The sequence below is a fragment of the Pseudoliparis swirei genome, chromosome 8, assembly GCF_029220125.1.
Source record: "Pseudoliparis swirei isolate HS2019 ecotype Mariana Trench chromosome 8, NWPU_hadal_v1, whole genome shotgun sequence".
NCBI lineage: Eukaryota > Metazoa > Chordata > Actinopteri > Perciformes > Liparidae > Pseudoliparis > Pseudoliparis swirei.
Window position 1 is genome coordinate 5007826 of NC_079395.1, and position 23114 is coordinate 5030939.

General features: G+C 43.0%; 3 protein-coding genes across 3 annotated transcripts in view; 1 reads left to right on the forward strand and 2 right to left on the reverse strand.

The window, feature by feature from the left end:
* Positions 1 to 523: 523 nt before the first annotated feature.
* rpe65a (retinoid isomerohydrolase RPE65 a) lies at positions 524 to 5102 on the forward strand. The gene is made up of 14 exons (XM_056420402.1): positions 524 to 796; positions 1037 to 1119; positions 1235 to 1385; positions 1603 to 1710; positions 1921 to 2062; positions 2148 to 2295; positions 2467 to 2548; positions 2628 to 2760; positions 2842 to 2981; positions 3258 to 3387; positions 3462 to 3576; positions 3672 to 3766; positions 3844 to 3955; positions 4042 to 5102. Exons 1-14 carry the CDS (start codon positions 786 to 788, stop codon positions 4185 to 4187), a joined length of 1596 nt encoding a protein of 531 aa, XP_056276377.1. The 5' UTR covers positions 524 to 785; the 3' UTR covers positions 4188 to 5102.
* Positions 5103 to 6271: 1169 nt separating this feature from the next.
* On the reverse strand, positions 6272 to 10541 carry LOC130197635 (RING finger protein 11-like). Its single transcript, XM_056420400.1, has 3 exons — positions 9651 to 10541; positions 9161 to 9330; positions 6272 to 8408 (listed from the first exon to the last, which is right to left on the reverse strand). The coding sequence occupies exons 1-3, from the start codon at positions 9771 to 9773 to the stop codon at positions 8234 to 8236; spliced, it is 468 nt and encodes a 155-aa protein (XP_056276375.1). The 5' UTR covers positions 9774 to 10541; the 3' UTR covers positions 6272 to 8233.
* A 572-nt stretch (positions 10542 to 11113) lies between these two features.
* Positions 11114 to 23114, reverse strand: part of LOC130197634 (voltage-dependent R-type calcium channel subunit alpha-1E-like) — a 53179-nt gene continuing 41178 nt past the window's right edge. Inside the window, exons 30-45 of the mRNA XM_056420399.1 lie at positions 21037 to 21147; positions 20866 to 20946; positions 20477 to 20596; positions 20317 to 20382; positions 19311 to 19402; positions 18999 to 19173; positions 18115 to 18242; positions 17248 to 17344; positions 16892 to 16997; positions 16085 to 16192; positions 15905 to 16005; positions 14977 to 15083; positions 14777 to 14879; positions 13257 to 13413; positions 12956 to 13119; positions 11114 to 12803 (exon numbers count right to left, since the gene is read on the reverse strand). Coding sequence (XP_056276374.1) covers positions 12276 to 12803; positions 12956 to 13119; positions 13257 to 13413; positions 14777 to 14879; positions 14977 to 15083; positions 15905 to 16005; positions 16085 to 16192; positions 16892 to 16997; positions 17248 to 17344; positions 18115 to 18242; positions 18999 to 19173; positions 19311 to 19402; positions 20317 to 20382; positions 20477 to 20596; positions 20866 to 20946; positions 21037 to 21147 — 2244 coding nt within the window. The 3' untranslated portion in view covers positions 11114 to 12275. The remainder of the gene's footprint in view (positions 12804 to 12955; positions 13120 to 13256; positions 13414 to 14776; positions 14880 to 14976; positions 15084 to 15904; positions 16006 to 16084; positions 16193 to 16891; positions 16998 to 17247; positions 17345 to 18114; positions 18243 to 18998; positions 19174 to 19310; positions 19403 to 20316; positions 20383 to 20476; positions 20597 to 20865; positions 20947 to 21036; positions 21148 to 23114) is intronic.

The following is a 23114-nucleotide window of genomic DNA, read 5'->3' on the forward strand; positions in this document are numbered from 1 at the left end:
CACCCCTCCCTGCCACTGACAAAACAGCTTCTGGTGAAACTCTCTCTCTCTTGACTAACGGTGTTTTTTCCCCAGAAGGAACAATGCAGCGTTTGTTCCCGAGACTACGTCAAACATAATCCCTTCAACCTGGATTATAGTCACACTGAGAAAAGCAAGTTAAGGCCCTTTGAGTTCTGGCCACATTTCATCCAATTAGTGTTATCAAACATCTTATTCTGTCTGATAGATGGTCTAAAAATAGTAGTGACGGTTGACTGTCAGTGTAGTTTCACAGTAGATCTGCATGCCATTTCAGAAAGCCATTCGTTAATCGAGAATAAAATGGTGGTACATATTTTTTGTTTCCAATTGTCGTCTCGATCCAAAAGCTTTCTATGAATTCACTCTTGCACATATCCTGAACTCCTTGAACTTAAAACCCCCGTTCACGTCTGCTTACCCGCTCCATGTTGTTGGGTAAAGCCCACACTTTGCATTAATGCTCTGAACTATACTGCAGCTCGTATGACTCATCTTATATCTCAATGCACAACAATGGGGAAAAGAAATAATCACATGTACAATTGCAACACATTTGCCAATTCTGCGCGATAGATATTTGCACAATGAGATTCTTGTTCACGGTGCGACGTGATTGGCCGGGAGAAAAGTTCACGACGCAGATTTCCAGTGACCGTGAGGGGGACCGGACGAATAAATCCCCCAAATCCCCCGGGAGAGAGACGTGAACAGAGGTTTTCCTAAAGAGTTTGCTTTGTGTGGTGACACAACAAGAAGGAAACATGGTCAGCCGGTGAGTAACTTTAATTTACTTTTTAATCTCATATAGATTATCACAAGACGACAAGTGGGGACAGCATTTTTGTCACCAGCCATCTCTGTAGTTATTTGGGGATTTTATATGAAAAATGGTGAAATAATGTGTTTAAACTCTCACGTTCTACATTTCTCTAACTCGAGTTGACGTGAGAGCTCCTAGTGGGATTTAATCATCTTGGCTGTATTGCTTGATGTCTTTGCTGTTTGCCGACAGATTTGAACACCCAGCTGGCGGCTACAAGAAGATGTTTGAGACATGTGAGGAGCTGGCTGAGCCGATTCCAGCGACAATCATAGGTTTGTTTGCTCTCAGACGGAAACAGTCTGCAGTCACATACTCATGTTTCTTCTTACGGCATAGAAAGTAAGCTCTGAAAAGCTTAGTGTTTTTAAAAAAAATGTTGTTTTGCAGGTAGGATTCCTTCCTTCCTGAGGGGAAGCCTTCTCCGTCTAGGACCGGGGCTTTTTGAGGTCGGAGATGAACCCTTCTATCACCTCTTCGATGGCCAGGCCCTCATTCACAAATTCGACTTCAAGAACGGCCAGGTCACCTACTTCCGGAAGTAAGTCCTTGAAGGAAAGAACATTTTTCAGGCCATCAGTGCATGATTAACGGTTATTCGAGCCGAATAAACCTGCGCAAACAGGGCTCTATTCTAATCGAGCCACGTGAACGTACCTCGGCAGCATTTTGATCAAATACAAGGACGTCCAGGAATCAGTAAAAATGTTTGTTTTTCAATTTGGATGTCAAATGTCTTTTTTTTCTCCTCCTCCTAGGTTTGTCAAAACCGATGCCTACGTGAGAGCCATCACGGAGAAACGCGTGGTGATCACAGAGTTCGGCACCTTTGCGTACCCCGATCCCTGCAAAAACATCTTCTCCAGGTAGGTTGCACGTTAAAAGAAACACAATCTTTCTTTTATTCTCGTACTCCGGCTCTGGATGCTTTTTTTATTCTCATTTGAAAATTAAATACAAATGGTGAGTACTTTAAAATTAGCAAACTTTTCCTTCTGATTTTTCAGCTTTTTTTAACTCCAGTCTTGTGTTGCCGATGTTTCCGCTTCAATCATTTTTTTCTTCTTCCCGCGCAGGTTCTTCTCTTACTTCAAGGGCGTTGAGGTCACAGACAACTGCCTGGTGAACATTTTCCCCATCGGTGAGGATTTCTACGCCGTCACAGAAACCAACTTCATCACCAAAGTAAACCCGGATACCTTGGAGACGCTGAAGAAGGTACATCAACGCCAAAATATTAGAGAATTTTAAAAATGCTAAATGATCCCGAAAGCACATTGAGATGTCTTTATTCTGCACGCAGGTGGACATTTGTAACTACGTCAACATCAACGGGATGACGGCCCACCCTCACATTGAGAACGATGGCACGGTGTATAACATTGGGAACTGCATGGGCAAGGGAGCGTCGCTGGCCTACAGCATCGTCAAGATTCCACCCACACAGAAAGGTTCGGATCACCGCACTTAACAGCCGCTGCTGTCTTTCACCAAAATGTGCTGCTGATGGTGATTCAGGGTTAGAGGAAACTACGTGACCCCCCCCCCTCCCCTCGGTGAAAGAGAACTTATTTTTTTTGGGCTTGCTTTTGCTTTTTTTCAAGCCTTTTTTCCCTCCTTAGATAAGTCTGATCCCATTGAGAAGACCAAGGTGGTGGTGCAGATCCCCAGTGCTGAGAGGTTCAAGCCCTCCTATGTGCACAGGTGTGTGTGTGTGTGTGTGACGTCAGTGCCGAGTGCCAGAAAGTCAACATTTTCATCATCGTCTCTTTCACGATTTCAGCTTCGGCATGTCGGAGAACTACTTTGTCTTCGTGGAGACGCCGGTGAAGATCAACCTGCTGAAATTCCTGAGTGCCTGGAGCATCCGAGGCTCCAACTACATGGACTGCTTTGAGTCCAACGAGAACCAAGGGGTGAGCGACCCCCCCCGCGGCGCCTTCATGTCTTTGGTCCATCGTAACCCTCGATACTTATCACCTCCTCCTCCTTTACAGACCTTGTTTCACATCGCCGCCAAAGAACCCGCAGAGTACATCAACCACAAGTTCAAAGGGGCGGCCATCGGCATGTTCCATCACATCAACACCTACGAGGACGACGGCTTCATCGTTGTCGACCTCTGCGGATGGAAAGGGTGAATATTGGACTTCGATATCGATCTAGATGAGCGATGAAGATTCAGAGGAGCAGATAAAGAAGTCGCTCGCCCCGTGTGTGAATATTTTATTTACAAAATATACGAACGCTTTGAACGAATGACATTTATTCTCGACAGTATGAGGAAAGTTAAGATTAGCTCCAAGATATCACATCGCACATGTCTTTATTTGTTCATGTGTGATTTCCTACAAATGTCCCAGAACTCGAGCATCCCTGCGTGCGTATTCTGTTTATTTCATTATCCGTGCAGTTTCGAGTTTGTTTACAACTACCTCTGGATGGCCAACATGAGAGCCAACTGGGAGGAGGTGAAGAAGGCGGCCATGATGGCGCCGCAGCCCGAGGTCCGCCGATACGTCATTCCCCTGGACGTCAACAAGGCGAGTCGCCACGTTGTTGTCTTTGCTCGTCGTCCGCAGGCAGAGAGGCTCATTGGTTGTCGTCTTCGTTGCAGGAAGAGCAGGGGAAGAACCTGGTCGGCCTGCCGTACACCACGGCCACGGCCACCATGCACGCCGACGGGACCGTCTGGCTGGAGCCGGAGGTGCTCTTCTCCGGGCCTCGCCAAGGTAGCGAGCGCATCCGCGACACGGCGGCTTTCCGCACACGCGGGAAACGTCGCCACCGTGTAAAACGTCTCGACGTGTTTTTTTTGTGCGTGTAGCTTTCGAGTTCCCTCAGATCAACTACCAAAAGTACGCGGGGAAGAATTACACTTACGCCTACGGCCTCGGGCTCAACCACTTCATCCCGGACCGGGTGAGTCATCACAACGCCTCAAAGAAGTGTGTTAAAAATAAAAAAATGACTTTTTTTCACCAACTGATTGTGTTTAGATCGTGAAGCTCAACGTGAAGACCAAGGAGACCTGGGTGTGGCAAGAGCCAGACTCCTACCCCTCAGAGCCCGTCTTCGTCCAGACTCCCGATGGCATCGATGAAGACGACGGTAAGACGACAACAATACAAACGGCGACGCATTCAAACCCGACACCCAAGACTGCTCTGTGACGGTCTGGTGCCGCGTGTCTTCAGGAGTGCTGCTGACCATCGTGGTGGCTCCGGGCTCTCAGAGGCCGGGGTACCTCCTCATCCTCAACGCCAAGGACCTGTCGGAGATCGCCAGAGCGGAAGTGGAGTGCACCTTGCCCGTCACTTTTCACGGGATGTACAAACCCTAACGGGGCTTTTTCTCAGGGGGTCAACAGCACAAACGGGATAAACTAGAACGGGCACTCGGTAGAGCGCATACCTTCGCATATCACAAGATTGGGCATTGAATTATGAACATTTTGCCATTAGTTTCATGGCAATTGGATATAAATTGACCGCACTATGATAAAAAGAAGTTTTTGACCTTTTCATGACCTTGACCTTTAACCCGATCGATCCCAAAATCTAATCAAATGGTCCCTGGATAATAACCAATCATCCCACCAAATTTCATGCGATTCGGTTTAATACTTTTTTAGTTATGCGAGTAACACGCATACAAATAAATAAATAAATACACGCCGATCAAAACATTACCTTCCGCATTTTCAATGCGAAGGTAATAACTAGAACGGGCACTCGGTAGAGCGCATACCTTCACATATCACAAGATTGGGCATTGAATGATGAACATTTTGGCATTAGTTGCATGCCAATTGGATAACAATTGACCGTGCTATGGTAAAAAGAAGATTTTGACCTATCCATGACCTTGACCTTGCCCTTTGACCTGATTGATCCCAAAATCTAATCAAATGGTCCCCGGATAATAACCAATCATCCCACCAAATTTCATGCGATTCAAGAAGATGTTGACCTTTTCATGACCTTGACCTTTGACCCGATCGATCCCAAAATCTAATCAAATGGTCCCCGGATAATAACCAATCATCCCACCAAATTTCATGCGATTCGGTTTAAAACTTTTTTTGTTATGCGAATAACACACATACAAATAAATAAATATATAAATAAATAAATACACGCCGATCAAAACATAACCTTCCGCATTTTCAATGCGAAGGTAATAATGAGCAGATGGTTGTATGTTCTCATTTGCAGTTGACTTGGGGTTGTTAAATAAAATATATTATGGGAATTGATGCAGCTTTTTTTATTCTAGTTGCTGGATTAGCATAAAGATAATGATACATCCTCTTTTCAGTCATATACTGCTGTGTGTGTGTACAACATGCAGTAAGAACATATGTATTATGGCAACAACCATCCATTTCAACAATACATTTCAATTTCTTAAGTTTAGAGTTTAACAAAAAATGCTCAGAAAAAGCAGCAGAGGTCAAGATGTCCTGGACCAAGCTCATAAAACATTGCATCATCTATTTTCCAATTTCTAAACATTAAAATAGGATTTCTTCACATGAATATTTCACGATTAGAAAAATATACTTCCCTGTCAAAAGGTGCTATTTACTAGGTAGCAAAGGGCGGTCCTTAAGCTGAGGTTCAAACCTCTTTATGGTTTTTAATTGAATTCCTGACCCCTGGGCCCCTTTGTCCCTCAAAAGATGTTTACGGGGATTAAAATAACCTGATGTACATTCATGACGCCTGGTATTACTTTTTAACAAGCAGGCCTTTGTCTTGATAAATACCAATTAACACATATCAAAACTAATCCGTTAGCCTAGATTCTTACATATTTATAGAATTAAAATGTTGCCACACAAAATCTTATTATTGTTGAGGCCCAATCACATGCAGATCTGGCAACACAGCAAAACTGCTTAATCTGAGGAAAGAAAGAACAAGGGGCAGGTTGCAATGCATTAATCTTTTTATGTGCATGTGATGGATTATGGGCCCTTATGTAGACGATGTCATGAGCCACGTTTCACTGTATGCCAGATCCATGCGCATAAACACTCCCTTTGGCATGGATGGATCTTGTGCAGACGGCTTCAGAAGAAGACCCCCCCCCCCCCCCTCTCCTATTCTTACAGTTCAACTCGCAAAAAAAAAAACATGCCTCAAGTGGACCCATGTGAGTCCTCTCCAGCTGATGCAAGGCGAGGAAACATGACCAATAAGGGCTTCGGCAAGATCGCCGAGTCACCTCGATTTATGTCGTCATGTTTTTCCTTCACTGCTAGATTTAAGGATTGCGTTCATGAAAGGCTGGAAGGAATTTCCAATCGTGAATTCTGTAATCTCTTAATTTGATACACCGCAAGGCCAAAAGTCCACCCCACCTGACTGATGCCAACAGCTTGTTTATATCTCAGCTCTTAATGAAACAATGAGAAATATATAAGTTTTTTAAATTCTTTATTTCTCTTTACATGATGGCTTTCTAGCCTTCCGAAAACAAAGAAATAAAAACAAGATTACAGGACATATTAAGTGAAGATGAAAAACACGGCAAAGGAAAAGCCCAATGAAAGTCTTGAAATCTGTTGTGACGATTAAAGAAGTATCGCTCTGAGCTTCGTGAGGGACGGAGGTTTGCAGTCAGACTTAGACCAGTGTAGAAGTTATATATATATATATATATACTTACTGTCCTCAATACAAAGTGACATTTACATAAATGTAACAAAACCATAAAACACAAAAACAAAACAGCCACACTCACCAACCAAAAGTAAATGAAGGTAACTACTGCTACAGGGAAGGGAAATAAAGACACACTAGTTATGTCATAAAACCAACACGTGTAAAATAAAATTACTTTGTACTGCGGATTAAAAATTAAAGTTTCAAGTTCGCCTTAAATTTTGCCTCCTTTTTTTCGACATGTGGAAAAATGATTGTGAGCAGATTAATAAACACATCTGTACGCCGAGGATGAAGCTGGATGAGGGAGGCTATTAGCTTAGCATAGAGACTGGAAGCGGGGGGGACAACTAGCATAGCCATTTCAAAATAAAACAAATGGACTCCTATTATCTTTTAGTTAATTATTAAAACATCTTTTCTTTTTTCATGAACACTTTGCTCCAAGTTGCCGGAGATGTACTCGCCGATCTAAACCGGCGCGCCAAACGTGCAGCATAAACAAGGCAGCTTTATGCTAAGCGCGCCAGGTGAGAAGCGGCGGATACATCTCCGGCCTCGGCGACCGCCGAGCATCAGAAGTGTCGGAGCCACGCCCCTTTCCCCCCGGCGTAGTCCTTATGCTAAGCTCTCAGTGCCAGGAGAAATTTAGTGCACAGAATCAGAGTTGAAGTTTTCCTCTCGTGTCTCCTTTAAACTGGATGTAGCCTCTGTCCCTTTCCACACACACACACGAAAAGTCAAGCGGGACGAAGCGGAGGCTCACACGCCTGAAACACAGATTTCATTGAATACATCTTCAGGCTTACCTCGACGTGACAAGTGGCGACTGTCCGCTCTGAAAATGCCTTTTTTCTCTCTGTTATACAACTTTTGCATCTCGGGAAATAAAACGGAATGAAGTATTGATAGTGCAAGGTTATAAAGGTACATATATATTAATATATTGTTTAGATACTGTCCTATAAGTAAAGTGCAAATCTCTGGATCAGATGAAAAGTGTGTGCAAGCATTTCTAATGTCTGCCGGACCCCGCCTGCCCATGCACCAAGGAGCCCTTCGGCTGCTCTAGAACACCCCCGTTGACTCAAAGTCTGGACGTCTCTTCGCTCTGATCTCCTGTCGCTGTTCATTTTACTTTCGGGGAGTTTTTTTTTAACCTGCGTTACCTTCAAAGTGCGCAGGGCCCCTTCAATGAGGAAGTCCTGCCGTCGCCTCGAAGCGAACAGATTTCTAGCAACAACTCGTCGCACGTCGGCCGATCGCCCGTTGACATTAGTATCCATTTTTTATGATGATGAACTGGGGATGAAGGTGAACTGGGGTCAGTTAAAGTGAGAGAGGAGGAGGAGGAGGGGGGGGGGGGAACACACCCACTGAGACCGGCTCAAGTGGAAATGCAGTCATCCATCAGCTCACACACACACCCTCCATGCTCACTGTCAGCAAGACAGACACACACACACACACACACACATGCAGGGTCGCCTGGAATCAGTTTGTGCAACTGATGATCAAGACCAGCTTCGTATTTGGACCAGGGGACATGGAGGGACATCTGGGTGGTGAATTTAGAATTTCTTTTTTCAAAGTGCAAGAAAAGTCAACATTATTATTATTATTTGTAGCTCCTCTCACTATTAGAGGGCAGCTGTTGGGTTTGTGTGTGTGTGTGTGTGTGTGTTTGATCAAAGCTGTCGGGAGGAGCGGTGAGCCATCAGTTGGTTTCGTCGTAGGTGGAGAGCAGGGCGGCGTCCACGGGCTCCATGCAGGAGGGGCAGGTGAAGGATCGCATCAGCCAGTCGTCTATACAGTCCATGTGGTAGATGTGCATACACGGCAGGAATCGGATGGGGTCCCCATAAACAAAATCCAGCATGCAGATCACGCATCTAAAAAAAAAGATGAGATCCAGAGCTTGAATTCACACCAGGATTAAATAGTGGACACATATTTTGATAGTGGATTAAACATTGAACTCAATTTATTCAATTCTATTTCGATTAAATTTGATTGTTTAGTCTCAAATGCCACATTGCCATCAATGTAAATGTTAAAAGTGTTGTTACCGTGGCATTATGCCAACTGATATTGGGGCTGCAGCTAAAATTACTTTTGATTGTCAATGATAGAAATAATAATTTCGTCAAATCTCCGAAGATACGACAAAACTGCCAAAACTCCGAGGTCGAAAACCTGTCAATTTTAAATCATACAAAGTCTAAGCAGAAACCAGCCAATGGTTGGCCTTTCCTATAAATAATTGAGCTATAAAGTTAAGCAAAGACTATTTATATATAGTCCCAAGGCCCACATTTGCTTGAGATTTCAAATAAATGACTCCCTCAATTCTGACTGACAATAAACAGAATAAAGAGTATTGCTTCAACTTTTCTTCATTAACCAACTGATTATTTTGGCACAAGCGATCAACTGCATCATATTGACAATTGATGAGTTTCCCAGCGGCCATATGTCCCATCATTTACCATTAAATATTAATCGCATTTTAGAGTGCGTCACCAAAGGGATCCTGAAGTCAGGAGCACAACAACAACAACATGTCTGACTGAGTCAATATCGCTCAGCTCTCCCTCTGTGCAAACATCACACACACACACACACACGTGATCTAAATGCTCACTCCCTGATCTTTTTCTCCGAGCCGTCCTTCCCTCCATCGTAAACGCCCCTCGGGAGGTGATGGATGAGGCCGATGCGCTGAGCGATGCGGATCTGCTCGTCCTCCGTCAGCTGGGTGGCCAGGCGGGCCTGACTGGGCGTGGGGTGGTACATGGGCATGTGAGCCTGCTCCTGGTGGGCACAGGGAAAAAACACCAAAACACCAACAGTGAGACCACAACAACTCCCATGATGCATCACTCTGTGTTTACAAAGTGAGCCGTGAGGAAGATATAGATGTACTCAAGAGGCCAGTTAATGATGATGACTATAAAAAAAACACGTTTGTTTACTCGGGTGTTACCGGACGAAACTAAACCCGAGGCAGACAAAAAGGCCCCGGATGTGAAACACCGGACACACACACACACATTTTCATGAACGCTGCCTTTCCTGATAACAACTTGTGCAAGCGACTCTTATTTTCTTAAATGACGTTAGTTGTCGCTCACCTGGTACGGAGGAGGAGGCTCCAGGTCCAGGTCGGCCCCGTCCCCGAAGCTCCCCCGGTCCGACAGGGACTCGTGAAGCAGCGAGATGTCGTCCGATGTCGGAGACTTGAGGCAGTTGCCCATGTCGCCCCGCCGCTAACAACCTGATCTCTCCTGCTCGAGTCGCTCCCGGTACTTATTGTCTGTTACCATTAACTCGAAGTTCAACTCCACGTTGCTAGATATACCATATGCATGGTTGTAAAAGCTCCGGCGTCGGGGTTAAAATGCGTTCAATGACTCTTCATCTCCACCGGGGGAAAAACAAAACAAAGAACTCGGCCGCGCTAACGACGACTAGCCGAGCGAGCTGCCGTCTCCACTTCCGCGACACGTATCGCTCATCCCTCTCGTAGGGAATCGCGATTTCTACTAAATATCTACTTCAGCAGCAGCCGCGGCTGTTAAACTGAGCGGTCTGGACTTTGGACCGTGGCGACATGTCCGCCTTTTGAACTTCGCGAGTGATATTAAACAGTTCGCTTTCTTGCTAGCGCTTTCTTTAACCGGACATGTTATCGGGCCGTTGGATATGACGTATGCTGAACTCTGCGCTGTGATTGGATGATTCGCCTTCACGTGGTTCGGATACAGAGCCGAAGTCCCACCCCTTTTAATAATGAACAATACATGAAAACAGTTGATAAAGAACAGAATAATGTGTTGAAAAATAATTACTCTATTTATGATAAGATACGTGTAATATATAGATTAGCTCCCGCGATTTAAATTTTAAATACATGCATTACATGGGACCAAATAAATAAATCACTTTCCTTTTTTTATACCTTTTATTGCAACATTTTGGTCCGATTTATAACGTGTTTTTCAATACTACAAGCAACATTTTCATCAGTCTGTTAAATATGTATTTCTTAGTTTTTAATGTATTAGTCACACAGCATATGGTTCTGTGTTAAAACAACCACAACATACAACTTTTATAAAATCACAGTATATATACTCTATATATTGTAATATGTTAAATAGTATATTACACTTGTGCTTTTCCTCCAATAACAAGTAATGTCTTCTGTGGAAGAGAGAACTATCGAGTAATCCCATACGCAGGTGTATCCCAATGGCAATGGAGAGGTCTAATCAGTCGCATTATTGAAAACACCTGTGTAGGAGAAGCATGGCATTCCTTTAATTGCATTTTTAAATAATTGTATGTTGTCACACTCTTCAAAAACAAGTGTTTTTATCTTCACATAAACTGTAAATGGACAATAAGTTTGGTACAATCAAAGTTTAAGGGGCATGTGGCACCACTGTCTATACACATCTGTATGAGGTATTATTTAAATTTAAATAAAAGCTCAGAAGGCCAGTTTTCGCTTCAGTTCTCATATATCAAGGTGTTTTATTTTTCCCCCCAGGCTTTTATTTCTTTAATAAAATAAACGACATCCAATCAGTGGCAGCTTGTGTACACCTTTATTTGTATATACAGCTATAGTACACATAAAAACCCACACAGTATTTGCATTCCAGGTACTTATGGTACACATCTCCATGTTTTTGGTTAAGTGAGTTTCACAGAATTGTCCTTCAGGCAAAAAAAAACCCAAAACACAAGCCTTAAAATGAAAATTTCTGATACTGTGTATTTAAATTTTTTCTCTAAATATTACAAACAGCATAATTCCTGTGTACATTATTAGTAAGTTAGTTAGAGTAATGTAAATGTGTGAAACACGTGTCATGGGGTGTCTACAGTGTTTCTACAGTCATCGTCTGCAATGGTTCACATAATATTCACAGGGAAGAAAAAGGTGGAAAACGATGAGAGATTTTGTCTCAGTTCACAGTAAAATTACACGCCCAGTAATTAAAATGCTTCATATGATTGTCGGGAACGTTCTCATTTAAAGGGTGTAGACTGGAAAAGATAATAGTAACATGACTATTTTAAAGGATCATTTTAAAGGTTTGAATCTCGTCGGTCGCAGGATTAACAAATAAGCATCTTATGTTATTCTATAACTGTGTTCATGTCTCTCAACTTATGTTCAATACAAAAAAAGTGAGTGAAATCAGGCTGTATTTTACCTGCACGTTCATTCATACTGTAAAAAAAGAAAATCCAGCATTTTTAAGTTTTACTTTAGTATCCAGTATTAGTACTGTCTGGTAAACTATCAGATTGCCTCTTCGTCATGGCTTTTTATATTGATCTGGTCTAATGTCATGTTATGGAAACATAAATGGTGTGATGTACATCGTATTTACAAAACATTAATTTATAAGAAAATGTAGTTACATATTCACACACCCCACAGATAAATACTGTTAAGAGCAACAATGAATCATTAGAAACATCTTCAGGAATGAAAATACCTACAACTATCTGAGGTGTGTTATTACTCTCCGTCGTCAAGTGCGTATCAGGAAATAGACCTTATTTATTGTCAGTGTTCCGTGTGAATTGGCAACTACAGTTTCAGGAAGTATTGTTCTTTTCTTTTGGGTTCACATCTTATCAAACATCCGGAGGGCTCGTGGTCTCGAAGCCCCCGATGCAAAAAGAGTCACGTCGACCTTCTGGGACTCCTCCCCCTTCACGCCCGTGCGTCCTGTCGCCTAGCAACGGTCGTCCTCCTCCGTGTCACTGAGAGCGTCGCAGCCCGTGACCGAGGTGGTCTGCGCCAGCCGCTTACGAACGTGTCCGTTGGGGACCTGCCAGCCGCTCCGCAGGCGCGGGTGTCCCGAGCTGACGGTGTTCGAGCGCCCCAGGCTGCACGCCATCGCCGCCTCGAAGGTCAACGTCTCCACGGGGCCGGAGGGGTCCGGGCTGTGTTCGCCCTCTTGCGGGGCCAGGAACGGCTCGGAGGGGTAGCGTCGGGGCGGGGACGGCTCTCGGTCTGCGTCGCGCCGCCTCGCGCCCGCCGCCGCCGCCGCCCCCTCCTGGCTCTTCCTGTTGGGCTTGCCCCCCCGCCTCGCGGTCTTCGCGCCGCCGCCGCCCTGTTTGTCGTCGTCGTCGCCGCCGACGGAGGGGTGCAGCGGGGAGTAGGAGATGTGAGGGCGAGAGCGGGTCTGCGATCCGGGTCGTCGGGCGCTCGGGGTGCTGGACTCGGAGGTGGAGGGCACCGGGCTGTCGGAGCTGTTGCCCTGGAGACGAGAATAAAGACGAGAGGACTTTTAGGGAATCCTTTTTTCCAAGAAAGCAATGCACATTAGAAACGGAGGGGGGCATTTCTACTTGTAGGTGTGTTGTGTGGTTGATTTGGGGCCTTAGACCATGACTCAGCGAGTCGACCCACCTGCTTATCTTGGGCGCGCGCTCTCTCGGCGCTCGAAGATCGAGAGGGCTGCAAACTTCTTTCTTCTGAGTTGCAGCGAGAGGCGTCCGGAGAAAGGAGGTGGCAGCGCTCCTTGGATCGGCCGCGCTCCCTGTCGCCCTGCTTCCAGTGCTCCGAGCGGGACACTAGAGGGGAGACATTCGGGAGAGGAGGCCGGCTGACATTCCACCTTTCCTGTATTTGAACACCAGTGTTTGCCAATGGCGGGACGACCAAAGAAAAACCCTCGAGCCGCCGCGATACCACGGTGAGTGCGACTCACCGGCGGCCTTGTAGCTTTTGTGACGAGGTCGATAAACTCTCTCCGGACTTTTCTCTTCCTCTTCCTCCTCCTCCTCCTCCTCATCCTCCTCCTTCCACAGACCGTTCACCCGCTGACCTGCCGCGCTGGAGGCCGAGCGCTTCACGGAGCCCGAGCGCTTCACGGAGCCCGAGCGCTTCACGGAGCCCGAGCGCTTCACGGAGCCCGAGCGCTTCACGGAGCCACTCGCTCCCTCCTCCGTCTGTTCGTACGGGGAAACAAACAAACAGGAGCAGAGGAGACGCAGGAAAGCTCAGGGAACACAGACACACAGAACATCACACACGGGGGTCACACTCGTGTGATTTAACTCGGCGTTTTAAAAACAAAACATGCTTCGGTTGCAAGGTGCATCCTGACAGACGATTTGAGTTTATTTGACCTTTTCTTCTCGAGAAGAAAGAGAGAGCTCAAGAAGGCATCAGGATTCAAAGATTTGTTTTGAACTTCAACAAAACTCCCAAAGAGCCCAAACTCTGATTTTAACTTCTTCCCATCGCTTAAGGATCAAGGCACTTTGGCGTTAGAGCCCATGCGGCCCCTGTGAAGATGTGTGTACCTGCGACTCTCCAGCCAGACGAGGCATGGAAGAGGCCCGCACACACAGCCCCCCCCCCCCTCCCCACCCCCTCCCTCCTGTGAGGCTTCAATCCCTCTACTGCACCCGCCCACCTAGAGGTGAGAACAGAGACAAGAGAGGAGGGCAAGGAGAGACAACCAATCAGACCCGCCTCCCAACGGGACTGCCCTTTAGATACGGAGGAGGTCAGGCGAAGCCATTTCATCACTGAGGGTCATAGCCGTCCAATCAGAAGCCGGCAGACTAACAACCAGCGATGGGAAAACTGACTTCAAGGAGGAATAGAAGCAGTGGAGTAGACAAGCGAGAATAGACAGGAAACCAAGCAGCTCACGGGGAAAGATGAAGGACAGAAACTAATATGCACGTTTTTTTTCAGAATCGTTTCATTCGTCGAGCGAGCGATGTTGACCAGCGAAACCAGACGATAGAGACACAGAGAAACAACGACGGCCATTCCAACCTCCACGGGGACTAAAAGTCACGATTTGAATCCCATGTGAAAAGGTTTTCGCTTCGCGAGTTCAAATATGAGCTCTAAGACAGAGCAAACCACACACCCTTTTATTATTATTTTAAATATATAATAATAATAATATATTTTAAATATTTTATTATAATAATAATATATTTTACATTTATTATTATAATAATAATATATTTAAAATATATTATTATAATAATAATAATATTTATTAAATATATTATTATAATCTTTTTTCTTTCTCTTTCTGTTGTTATTTTTACTTGTGTTTAATTTCTTTATATATGTGTGTTCTATCTGTGGTGAAAAGACAACAAATAAAGTGTAAAATAAAGTATTTGTTAACTCGCTTCAGAACCAGCGCGGTAAGACGCCGTGGTGTGAAGCCCGTCGGCTCACGGCGATCCTCTTTCTTACCGGATTCTGCTGCTCGGCGGCGTCGGCGTCGGCGTCGGAGCTGATGGGCAGAAACAGGTCCTGAGGTGAGATGGGGTTGAGAGCCACGAAGCCTCCTCTGGTCCTGCATCAGGGACGGAGAGGGAAACCGGAAACCAACACATAAATAAATGAATACGCAAGTACAAATATAACCGACGTGCACACGAGTGCAGACTCACAGGGCCGAGACGGCGCTGTGGGCCGGCATCGGCGGCGCGGTGGTGTCGGACAGGATGTCCTCCGGCAGCGCGGAGGCATCCAGACGCTGGAAAATCAAGCTACTCTTCTGGAATGAGAGAAACAAAGTCAAACGGAGGTCAGAGGACTTCATTTGAATGTCATTTTCATCGTGTTCAGGCCCAACTTTAACAAGGTCGAAGGTAAAGATAACCGGTGAATAAAACTTTGAATATATTTTGTACTAGAGATCTGTTTGTTGGACCGAATTTATGATTGACTGACAACTTTGGTGAAGTGTTGCACGGTTGTTTTGATTTTTTTGTTTCCTTATTTATAATTATTTTCCTGCTTTAACATTTCTATTTTTGTGTTTCCTTATGGCCCTTCGTGGCCAGATGCATGGTTAATTTTTACTATATTTTTATTTATTTATTATGCATTCTTATTTTTGAAGGTTGTATTTCTGTAAAAATACCGAAATAAAATATCAGTATAAAAAAATTCTTTTTTAAAAAGAAGGTCGAAGGTGAACCCGAAGATATATAGTCGTTCCTTCATATTTGTATATATATATATATATATATATATATATATATATATATAATAGCTGTGTGCGGATGTGATATAAATATATGCAACTTCCTTAATTTTCTCTTTTTCCATATATCTTTTTTCAATCTACTTCACATTAAAAGCTAAGGTGACATCTGAGCTAATCATTTAGAATTAGCTTTCAGTTTGTCCATGTTATTAATAAAAAATGTGCCTTAAAATAAATAATAATAGGTCGCCTGTGAAAGACTATGGACGTGGTTGTCTGTAACTCTGTTGGATGTTTCTTTCTCCTCCTGATGTTTCAGAACACGTCCTTATGAAACGGGGGTGAAGGGGGGGGGGGGGTGATGCCGATGGTCGTGCGGCGCTGACCTGAGCTTCAAGTTGTTGCCGTAGTTTCTTGGCCTTGTTGAGTTTGAAGTAGTCCATTATCATCATGGAGGCGTAGATCTTCCCCACCGTCATGTCCGTGTCTGTGAGGGCAGAGCGCTACGTTAACGGTCGCCGCTCGTCTCCCGGCGTGACACCCGGTGTCCCGACTGAGAGACAGACCTTTGTTGATCGGTACCAGGAGGTCCAAGTTCTTCTGGGGCAGATAAGGCCAAACGATACTGATCTCTCTCTGGAGCTCACTGTCCAGAGCGATGCGGTCCTCGCCGCCTGCAACACACATCCACAGTCAGCCGCTCTGGCAAATAGAATAAGAATACGTTTCTATTCAAGGTTACAGGAAGTACATTGATGTCATTTTTCAAGAATAGAAACCAAACACATTATTTAGAAAAATGCACATAACAAAAATGTGATGTTGTGATTTCACATAAACTACATTTTCTATTTTAAAGTTTAAAGTTTCAATGTTTTATTCGCCATTTGTGCCTATAGACCAACAGAGCCATTGGAAATCTAGTGCAGGGCTCTCAGAGTCAATAGTTTAGAAATAAAACTATAATATGAAAGAAAAAATACAAAATATAAAAGAAAACACGATACAGAAGGTGGTAAAATGAACAAGAACAAAAAAGGTGCTAGTAGGTACAGTTTTGGATATCGTTTTAAATTACAGACCCTAATAATATGTCACATATTGCACATGATGCAGTAGTGAGGTAGTGTTGGGTTATTACACATATTTCAATAAAATGACGTGTTTCTAACTAAAGATTACAAACTAACTATGAACTAACTATGGACTAACTCGTAAAACTATTAACTAACCACTTTCTCAAAAAAAAAGTCAAATTTGACGTTTCCTTTGACATTTTTTTATAGACCAAATAATGAATCTATTCTGAAAAAAAAAAAAATTTCCATCACAAATAAACAATAAATACAACAATCCTCATGCTGATTCGTGACCTCTGGCTATTTTGATGTCCAACGCCGTGCGGATGAGCGACATCAGGGTGGAGGTGAAGTGGACGGACATGTCTTCATCCACGGGCATGTTCATCAACACCAACCTCTGAGAGACGAGGGACGCACAAGGAGAGGCATTTCATCACGGCAGTGAACACAACAACACCACGACAGAGGATCCAGCACACATGTCTCCCTGAAGAACTTCTGTCAACAATCAGGTCATATTCAGTTTTGGACTTATGCTCTTTTCAAGCCACCTTATTCCCCTTTTCTGTCGTAGACACGGTGTAATAGATTTAGGATTTCACTAAACATCTGAGCCTTTGAGATGAAAGTGGTCATGTCCTCACTACCTTGTAGGCGATCTTCGCGGGACATTTCTTGCCCAGGCCCAGGGGCGGCGACATGTGCGTCAACATCTCATACATGGCGGTGTAGTGGATACGTCCGCTTCGGGGTGAAAGGTTAGGGGAGGCACAGAGGAAGAGAAGAGAGGTCCATGAATAGTGGCGTAACACTCGACATCACACGTGAAGACAAGATCCCCTTTTTAAGGATCTTGTCATGTGGCATTTGAGACTTGGACTGCAATGTCTCTCTCTCTCTCTCTCTCTCTCTCTCTCTCTCTCTCTCTATGTCTCTCTATGTCTCTCTCTCTATGTCCCTCTCTCTCTATGTCTCTCTATGTCTCTCTCTATGTCTCTCTCTCTATGTGTCTCTCTCTATGTCTCTCTCTCTCTCTCTCTCTATGTCTCTCTCTATGTCTCTCTCTCTCTATGTCTCTCTCTCTATGTCTCTCTCTATGTCTCTCTCTCTATGTCTCTCTCTGTCTCTCTCTCTCTCTATGTCTCTCTATGTCTCTCTCTCTATGTCCCTCTCTCTCTATGTCTCTCTCTCTATTTATCTCTCTCTATGTCTCTATATGTCTCTCTCTATGTCTCTCTCTCTATGTCTCTATATGTCTCTCTCTCTATGTCTCTCTCTATATGTCTCTCTCTCTATGTCTCTCTCTGTCTCTCTCTATGTCTCTATATGTCTCTCTCTCTATGTCTCTCTATGTCTATGTCTCTCTATGTCTATGTCTATGTCTCTCTATGTCTCTCTATGTCTCTCTCTCTCTCTCTCTCTGCACTGAAAAGGTGCTCTGACGGCCCTCTGCTGGAGGAAGGGAGAACATGACTGTGGATTAAGTTCAATGAAGGACCAGGTACGAGCCTCACCACGCCAGGCGATCAAACTCCCCCCAGATGCGAACGAACTCGTCCAGGTGATGGGGTCCCAGGATGGAGGAGTCTCGCGTCAGGTACTCAAAGTTGTCCATGATCACGGCCACGAACAGATTTAGCATCTGAAGAAAGGGACAGAAAAAAAATGTTTAATAATGAAATAGCTTTGAGAAGTAAGACCATGCATCTGGGATATTTACCGAAAACATTGTCATAAAGAGACACATATTTAATAAATGTACTTCTGGTGGAAAAAAATAAATGGTTCTCACATAAAGTCCTACTATGAATACGAATGGACGTTACAACATGAAGAAGATAATCTGGAACAGTTTTTGATTTATTGGGAATAATTGCTGACATGCGTAACTTAATTTATGAAAATTAATCAGGTCTATGAGGTATAGACCTGATTTATTTTCATAAATTAATAAATGTACAATAGAGAATAAATCACTCCCTAGTTACACATTGTTTTCTTTTTGTTTTTTGTTTCATTCTGTCTCTTTTTTTGTTGTTGTTTATCCTATGTTTTACACTTCTTGCTCTAAATATGAATAACTAAAATTAGCATCATCTAAAAAAATCTGCACAATGTCAGTTGTGTCATCTGTAAATGAGGTGAAAGGTCAGGGATGTCGTATGTGTACAGATCGTAAAGCCCTCTGAGGCAAATTTATAATTTGTGATAATGGGCTATACTAAATAAACTGAATTAAATTAAATGTCTAATTGATGCCTACTTTCAATAAAAAAAACAGAAAGAGTGAAAAAGAAAAGGGACATAAAAGATGAAGCACTGTGCCCAGCAGCAGAGGATGTGACTCGTGTGTGTGTGTGTGTGTGTGTGGCAGGTGCCGTTTGGGTCGAGTCCTGACCAGGAAGGAGCTGAAGAAGATGAAGGAGACGAAGTAGCAGTACGCGAAGTCCGTCCCGCAGCCTCCCTCGTGGTCCGGAGACGTGGTGAGGGGCGAGATGGAGGTGTCCGGCTCACACTCCCGACCCGACAGGCAGGAGAGCATGATCTCCTGCCACGACTCCCCGGTGGCGCTCCTGGTGGTTTAAACACACACACACACACACACACACACACACCTCGTTGACGTCAAATCAAAAGCCGTTTTCTAGAAGTGGAAAGAGAGTTAGATAAGATTGAAAGCGCTGAAGCTCGAGGTTTTTTGTTTGCCCACCTGAAGAGGAGCATGAGCGCGCTGAAGAAGGTATTGAAGTTGTTGTGCTGGTTGATGTGACTCTCGTCGTTCAGCTTGATGTTTCCAAACACCTGCAGCAAACAGGTGTTCATTTCAACGGATGTGAAATACATGACATATATTTAAGAAAGTAAAACATCAAAACAAGAACGGACCAACAAGTTCATGAATATAAAATAAACACCTCGAAAATGTCACCTCTTCTTTTTTTGTGTATTTCACAGATGTTTGTTTTTTATTGCTTCACATATTTTTGAGATTATATTTACTTTGTCATATTTTAAATGCCTTTTTTAAAACATTTACGATTAATTTTTTTCCTTTTTTTACACGATTGTACCTGTATAAACATCTTACACCTGCTTCTTAAAAGCAGCGCAGACATCCTGTACATAATAATAATATAATAATAATAATAACAACTTTATTCATAAAGCACCTTTAAAAACAAAGTTTCCAAAGTGCTCTACAGAAAATCACGGCAAAACAAATAGAATAGTAAGATACAAATATATAATAAAATAAATAAAATGAATAAAATGAATAAAATGAATAAAATGAAATAAAATAAAATAAAATTTAAAAAAAGTAAAAAAATTAAAATACATAAAAAATTAAATACAAATTTTTTTTTTTTAAAGACAAACTAAATTAGGGGAACCAAAGAACTGCATAAAATGACGACATCACTTAAAAGCTGTTCTATAAAATTTGGTTTTAAGAAGTGATTTAAACAAAGTTACTGATTTTGCGAGCCTCATCCCCTCCGGCAGGTCGTTCCAATAACCGCGAGGTAGCTTTATATTGTTAATTTTTTTATATTGAAACATTTATTTAACCAGGTGAGTCCCATTAAGAATAAAAATCTATTTTTCGAGGGTGACATGAACAAGACAGGTAGCAAAATATGAAACACATAGTTACAAACAAAGAACACAGAACAACGAGTTAAAAGAAACTAAAAGAATATCCGAGAAAAGCATACCTGCATTCCAATGATGGCGTATATGAAGAAAAGCATGGCGATGAGGAGACAGACGTACGGAAGAGCCTGTTGGAGGAGACGGTCGATTAAAACAACGCTGTTGAATAAAAGTTACATTTCGAGGAGTCAAAGTGACGGGAAATAAGTGAAAATGTCCGACCTTGAACGATTGGACGAAGGTCCAGAGCAGGATCCGGATGGTGTAGCCCTGCCTCAGCAGCTTGATGAGCCTGGCAGCTCGGAAGAGCTTCAAGAAACTCATGTTGATGGTGTTCACGGACTGAGTGGTCGGAGAGAGGGTGACACGAGAAAGAGAGAGAGGGAGGGTGGCAGACAGAAGGGAGAGAGAGGATGTAAAACACAGATGGCGCCGATCATCACAACATGACTGAAGTTGTGAGCGGAGGCCGAGATCTTAACACACCGCGGAGACTTGGAAAGAAAGGATGTCGCTTTTAATGCCATTTGTGTTTTTTTATTCTTCTCTTTTCTTTTGTCGAAGGGTCGCGGCATTGTTAAAAAAAAAAGGGCGCCTTGGCAAAGTCGTACCTGTAAATCCACAATTATCTCGCTGATGCTGCCAAGGACGGTGATGAAATCAAAGATGTTCCAAGTGTCTCGAAAGTAGTTCTGCGGGGCAGAAAAAAAGTAATTTTACGCACTCATACACACACACACACGCACACACTCACACACTCACTCACACAGACAAACACTCACCACCACACCAAATGCCAGGATCTTGAGGATGCACTCTATGGAGAAGAGGACGGTGAAGGTCGAGTTGAGGTGTTTCAGGACCATGTCGTAGGCGGCCGGGGCCGAGTGGTACTGCAGGGGAGGAGAACTTTGAGTTTACAGGCGGACGTGGTGCGCTCACGGTGATGGATTCACACGTTTTGGCCCATAAACTTTGCTCACTTCACAATTCTGATACACATTTTTTTAAAGTAATATCGTAAGTTCTCGGGTTTCAGTGTGAAAATGTTTCTCAAAACTGATTCATAATGACTTGGAGCATTTCATTGCCTTATTTGCATTGTTTTATCAAATTAATTATCATTATATGGTTTGGTCATAAAGCAATTTAACCCTTGTGTTGCCTGAGGGTAATTTTGACCGGAATCAATATTACACCCTCCCCCTGCTTTAGGATTAATTTGACCCCATTCAATGTTTAATGTCGGTGTTCTTTCGGTAGTCAACAAACAAACATAAAGTGCCTCACACTTAAACTTGGAAAACAATATTAATTCTAATAATTTTCTGGAGGTTTTAATTGCTGGCGTCAAATTGAACCCAAAGGGTAAAATATGTTAGTAAATATAAAGGTAACAGGAGGGTGAAACATTGAATCGGGTCAAAATGACCAAAGGCGGGGGGAGGGTGTAATATTGATTCGGGTCAAAATGACCCTAAGCCAACATAAGGGTTAAGGTGTGACAATTTAATTAAATATATTTTCAATTCATCAAATTGTTTTGTTTCATGTCTCAAATGTGTTTTTTTGGGACAGTCTCGCCAAATAAACCCCCAAAAAATAGAAAGCGAGTGCAGTTAAAATGCTGCTTCTAATCACACCTAAGAAACTACACTGAGTCCAGGTAGAAGTCGAACCAAGAGTCGGTCGGTAAATAATATAATAATATAATAATAATACAAAATCCATATTAGTGGGTTTTTGGTTAGATCCCTGAAAAAAGGTCCCCGTTTAGTTTTACGATATATAAAAATAAAAAGTCAGTTTTTGTTTCTTCAAAACAAGTTGCTAAAAAAGAGATCACAAAGCATCCTCACGCCGACTCGTCTGCCTTCACAGCCGCGTCGCGTGCGCTCACACATCGTTATCCGGTTGTAGATTTGACTGAGGTGTGTGTACCTGTGTGAACTGGGATATTTTAGTTTGGGTTTTACTCATGGTGGGAATTTTTGTTAATTTGTAAAACATTTTTTTATTGCATATCACTGTTTTATATGGTATATGTGAAACGGTGTTTAATGTGCTACTGCTGCCGTCTTGGCTAGGACACTCTTGTAAAGGAGTTTTTAAAATCTCAATTAGGCTTTTCCTGGTTAAATAAATGTAAATACAAATTTTTTTAAAGTTTGAATCATCATAAAAGTATTTTTTATTTGCGAAGATATTGCTGAACAAAATGTGTAAGAACTAGAAATGTCTGTTTTGCACAGAAATGTATTATATATATTTTTTGGGATTAAACTTTACTTTGTTCATCCCCAGGGTGAAATGTGTTGAAGCGGTAGTAAACATTTTTTAAAATAGATATACAATATAATAAAATAAAATGAAAAAGCAATTTCTTACATTTAAGAATTTAAATAATAAAGGAAATAAAAATGTTTAAAAAAATAATTTCTCCAATAATCCAAAATCCAATGGAAAGATTGGCCAAGTGTCTTTTTTGACGAGTGAACCAGTGCGATGGCGACTTTGTGCGTTTGGCCCAAAATAATATGTCAACCCTGCAGCACCCAGACTATATAGAAGAGGGCCTACATGTGTATAGAAGAGGGCCTACATGTTGAAGAGGATCTACATGTGTATAGAAGAGGGCCTACATGTGTATAGAAGAGGGCCTACATGTTGAAGAGGATCTACATGTGTATAGAAGAGGATCTACATGTGTATAGAAGAGGGCCTACATGTGTATAGAAGAGGGCCTACATGTGTATAGAAGAGGGCCTACATGTTTATAGAGGAGGGCCTACGTGTGTATAGAAGAGGGCCTACATGTGTATAGAAGAGGGCCTACATGTGTATAGAAGAGGGCCTACAT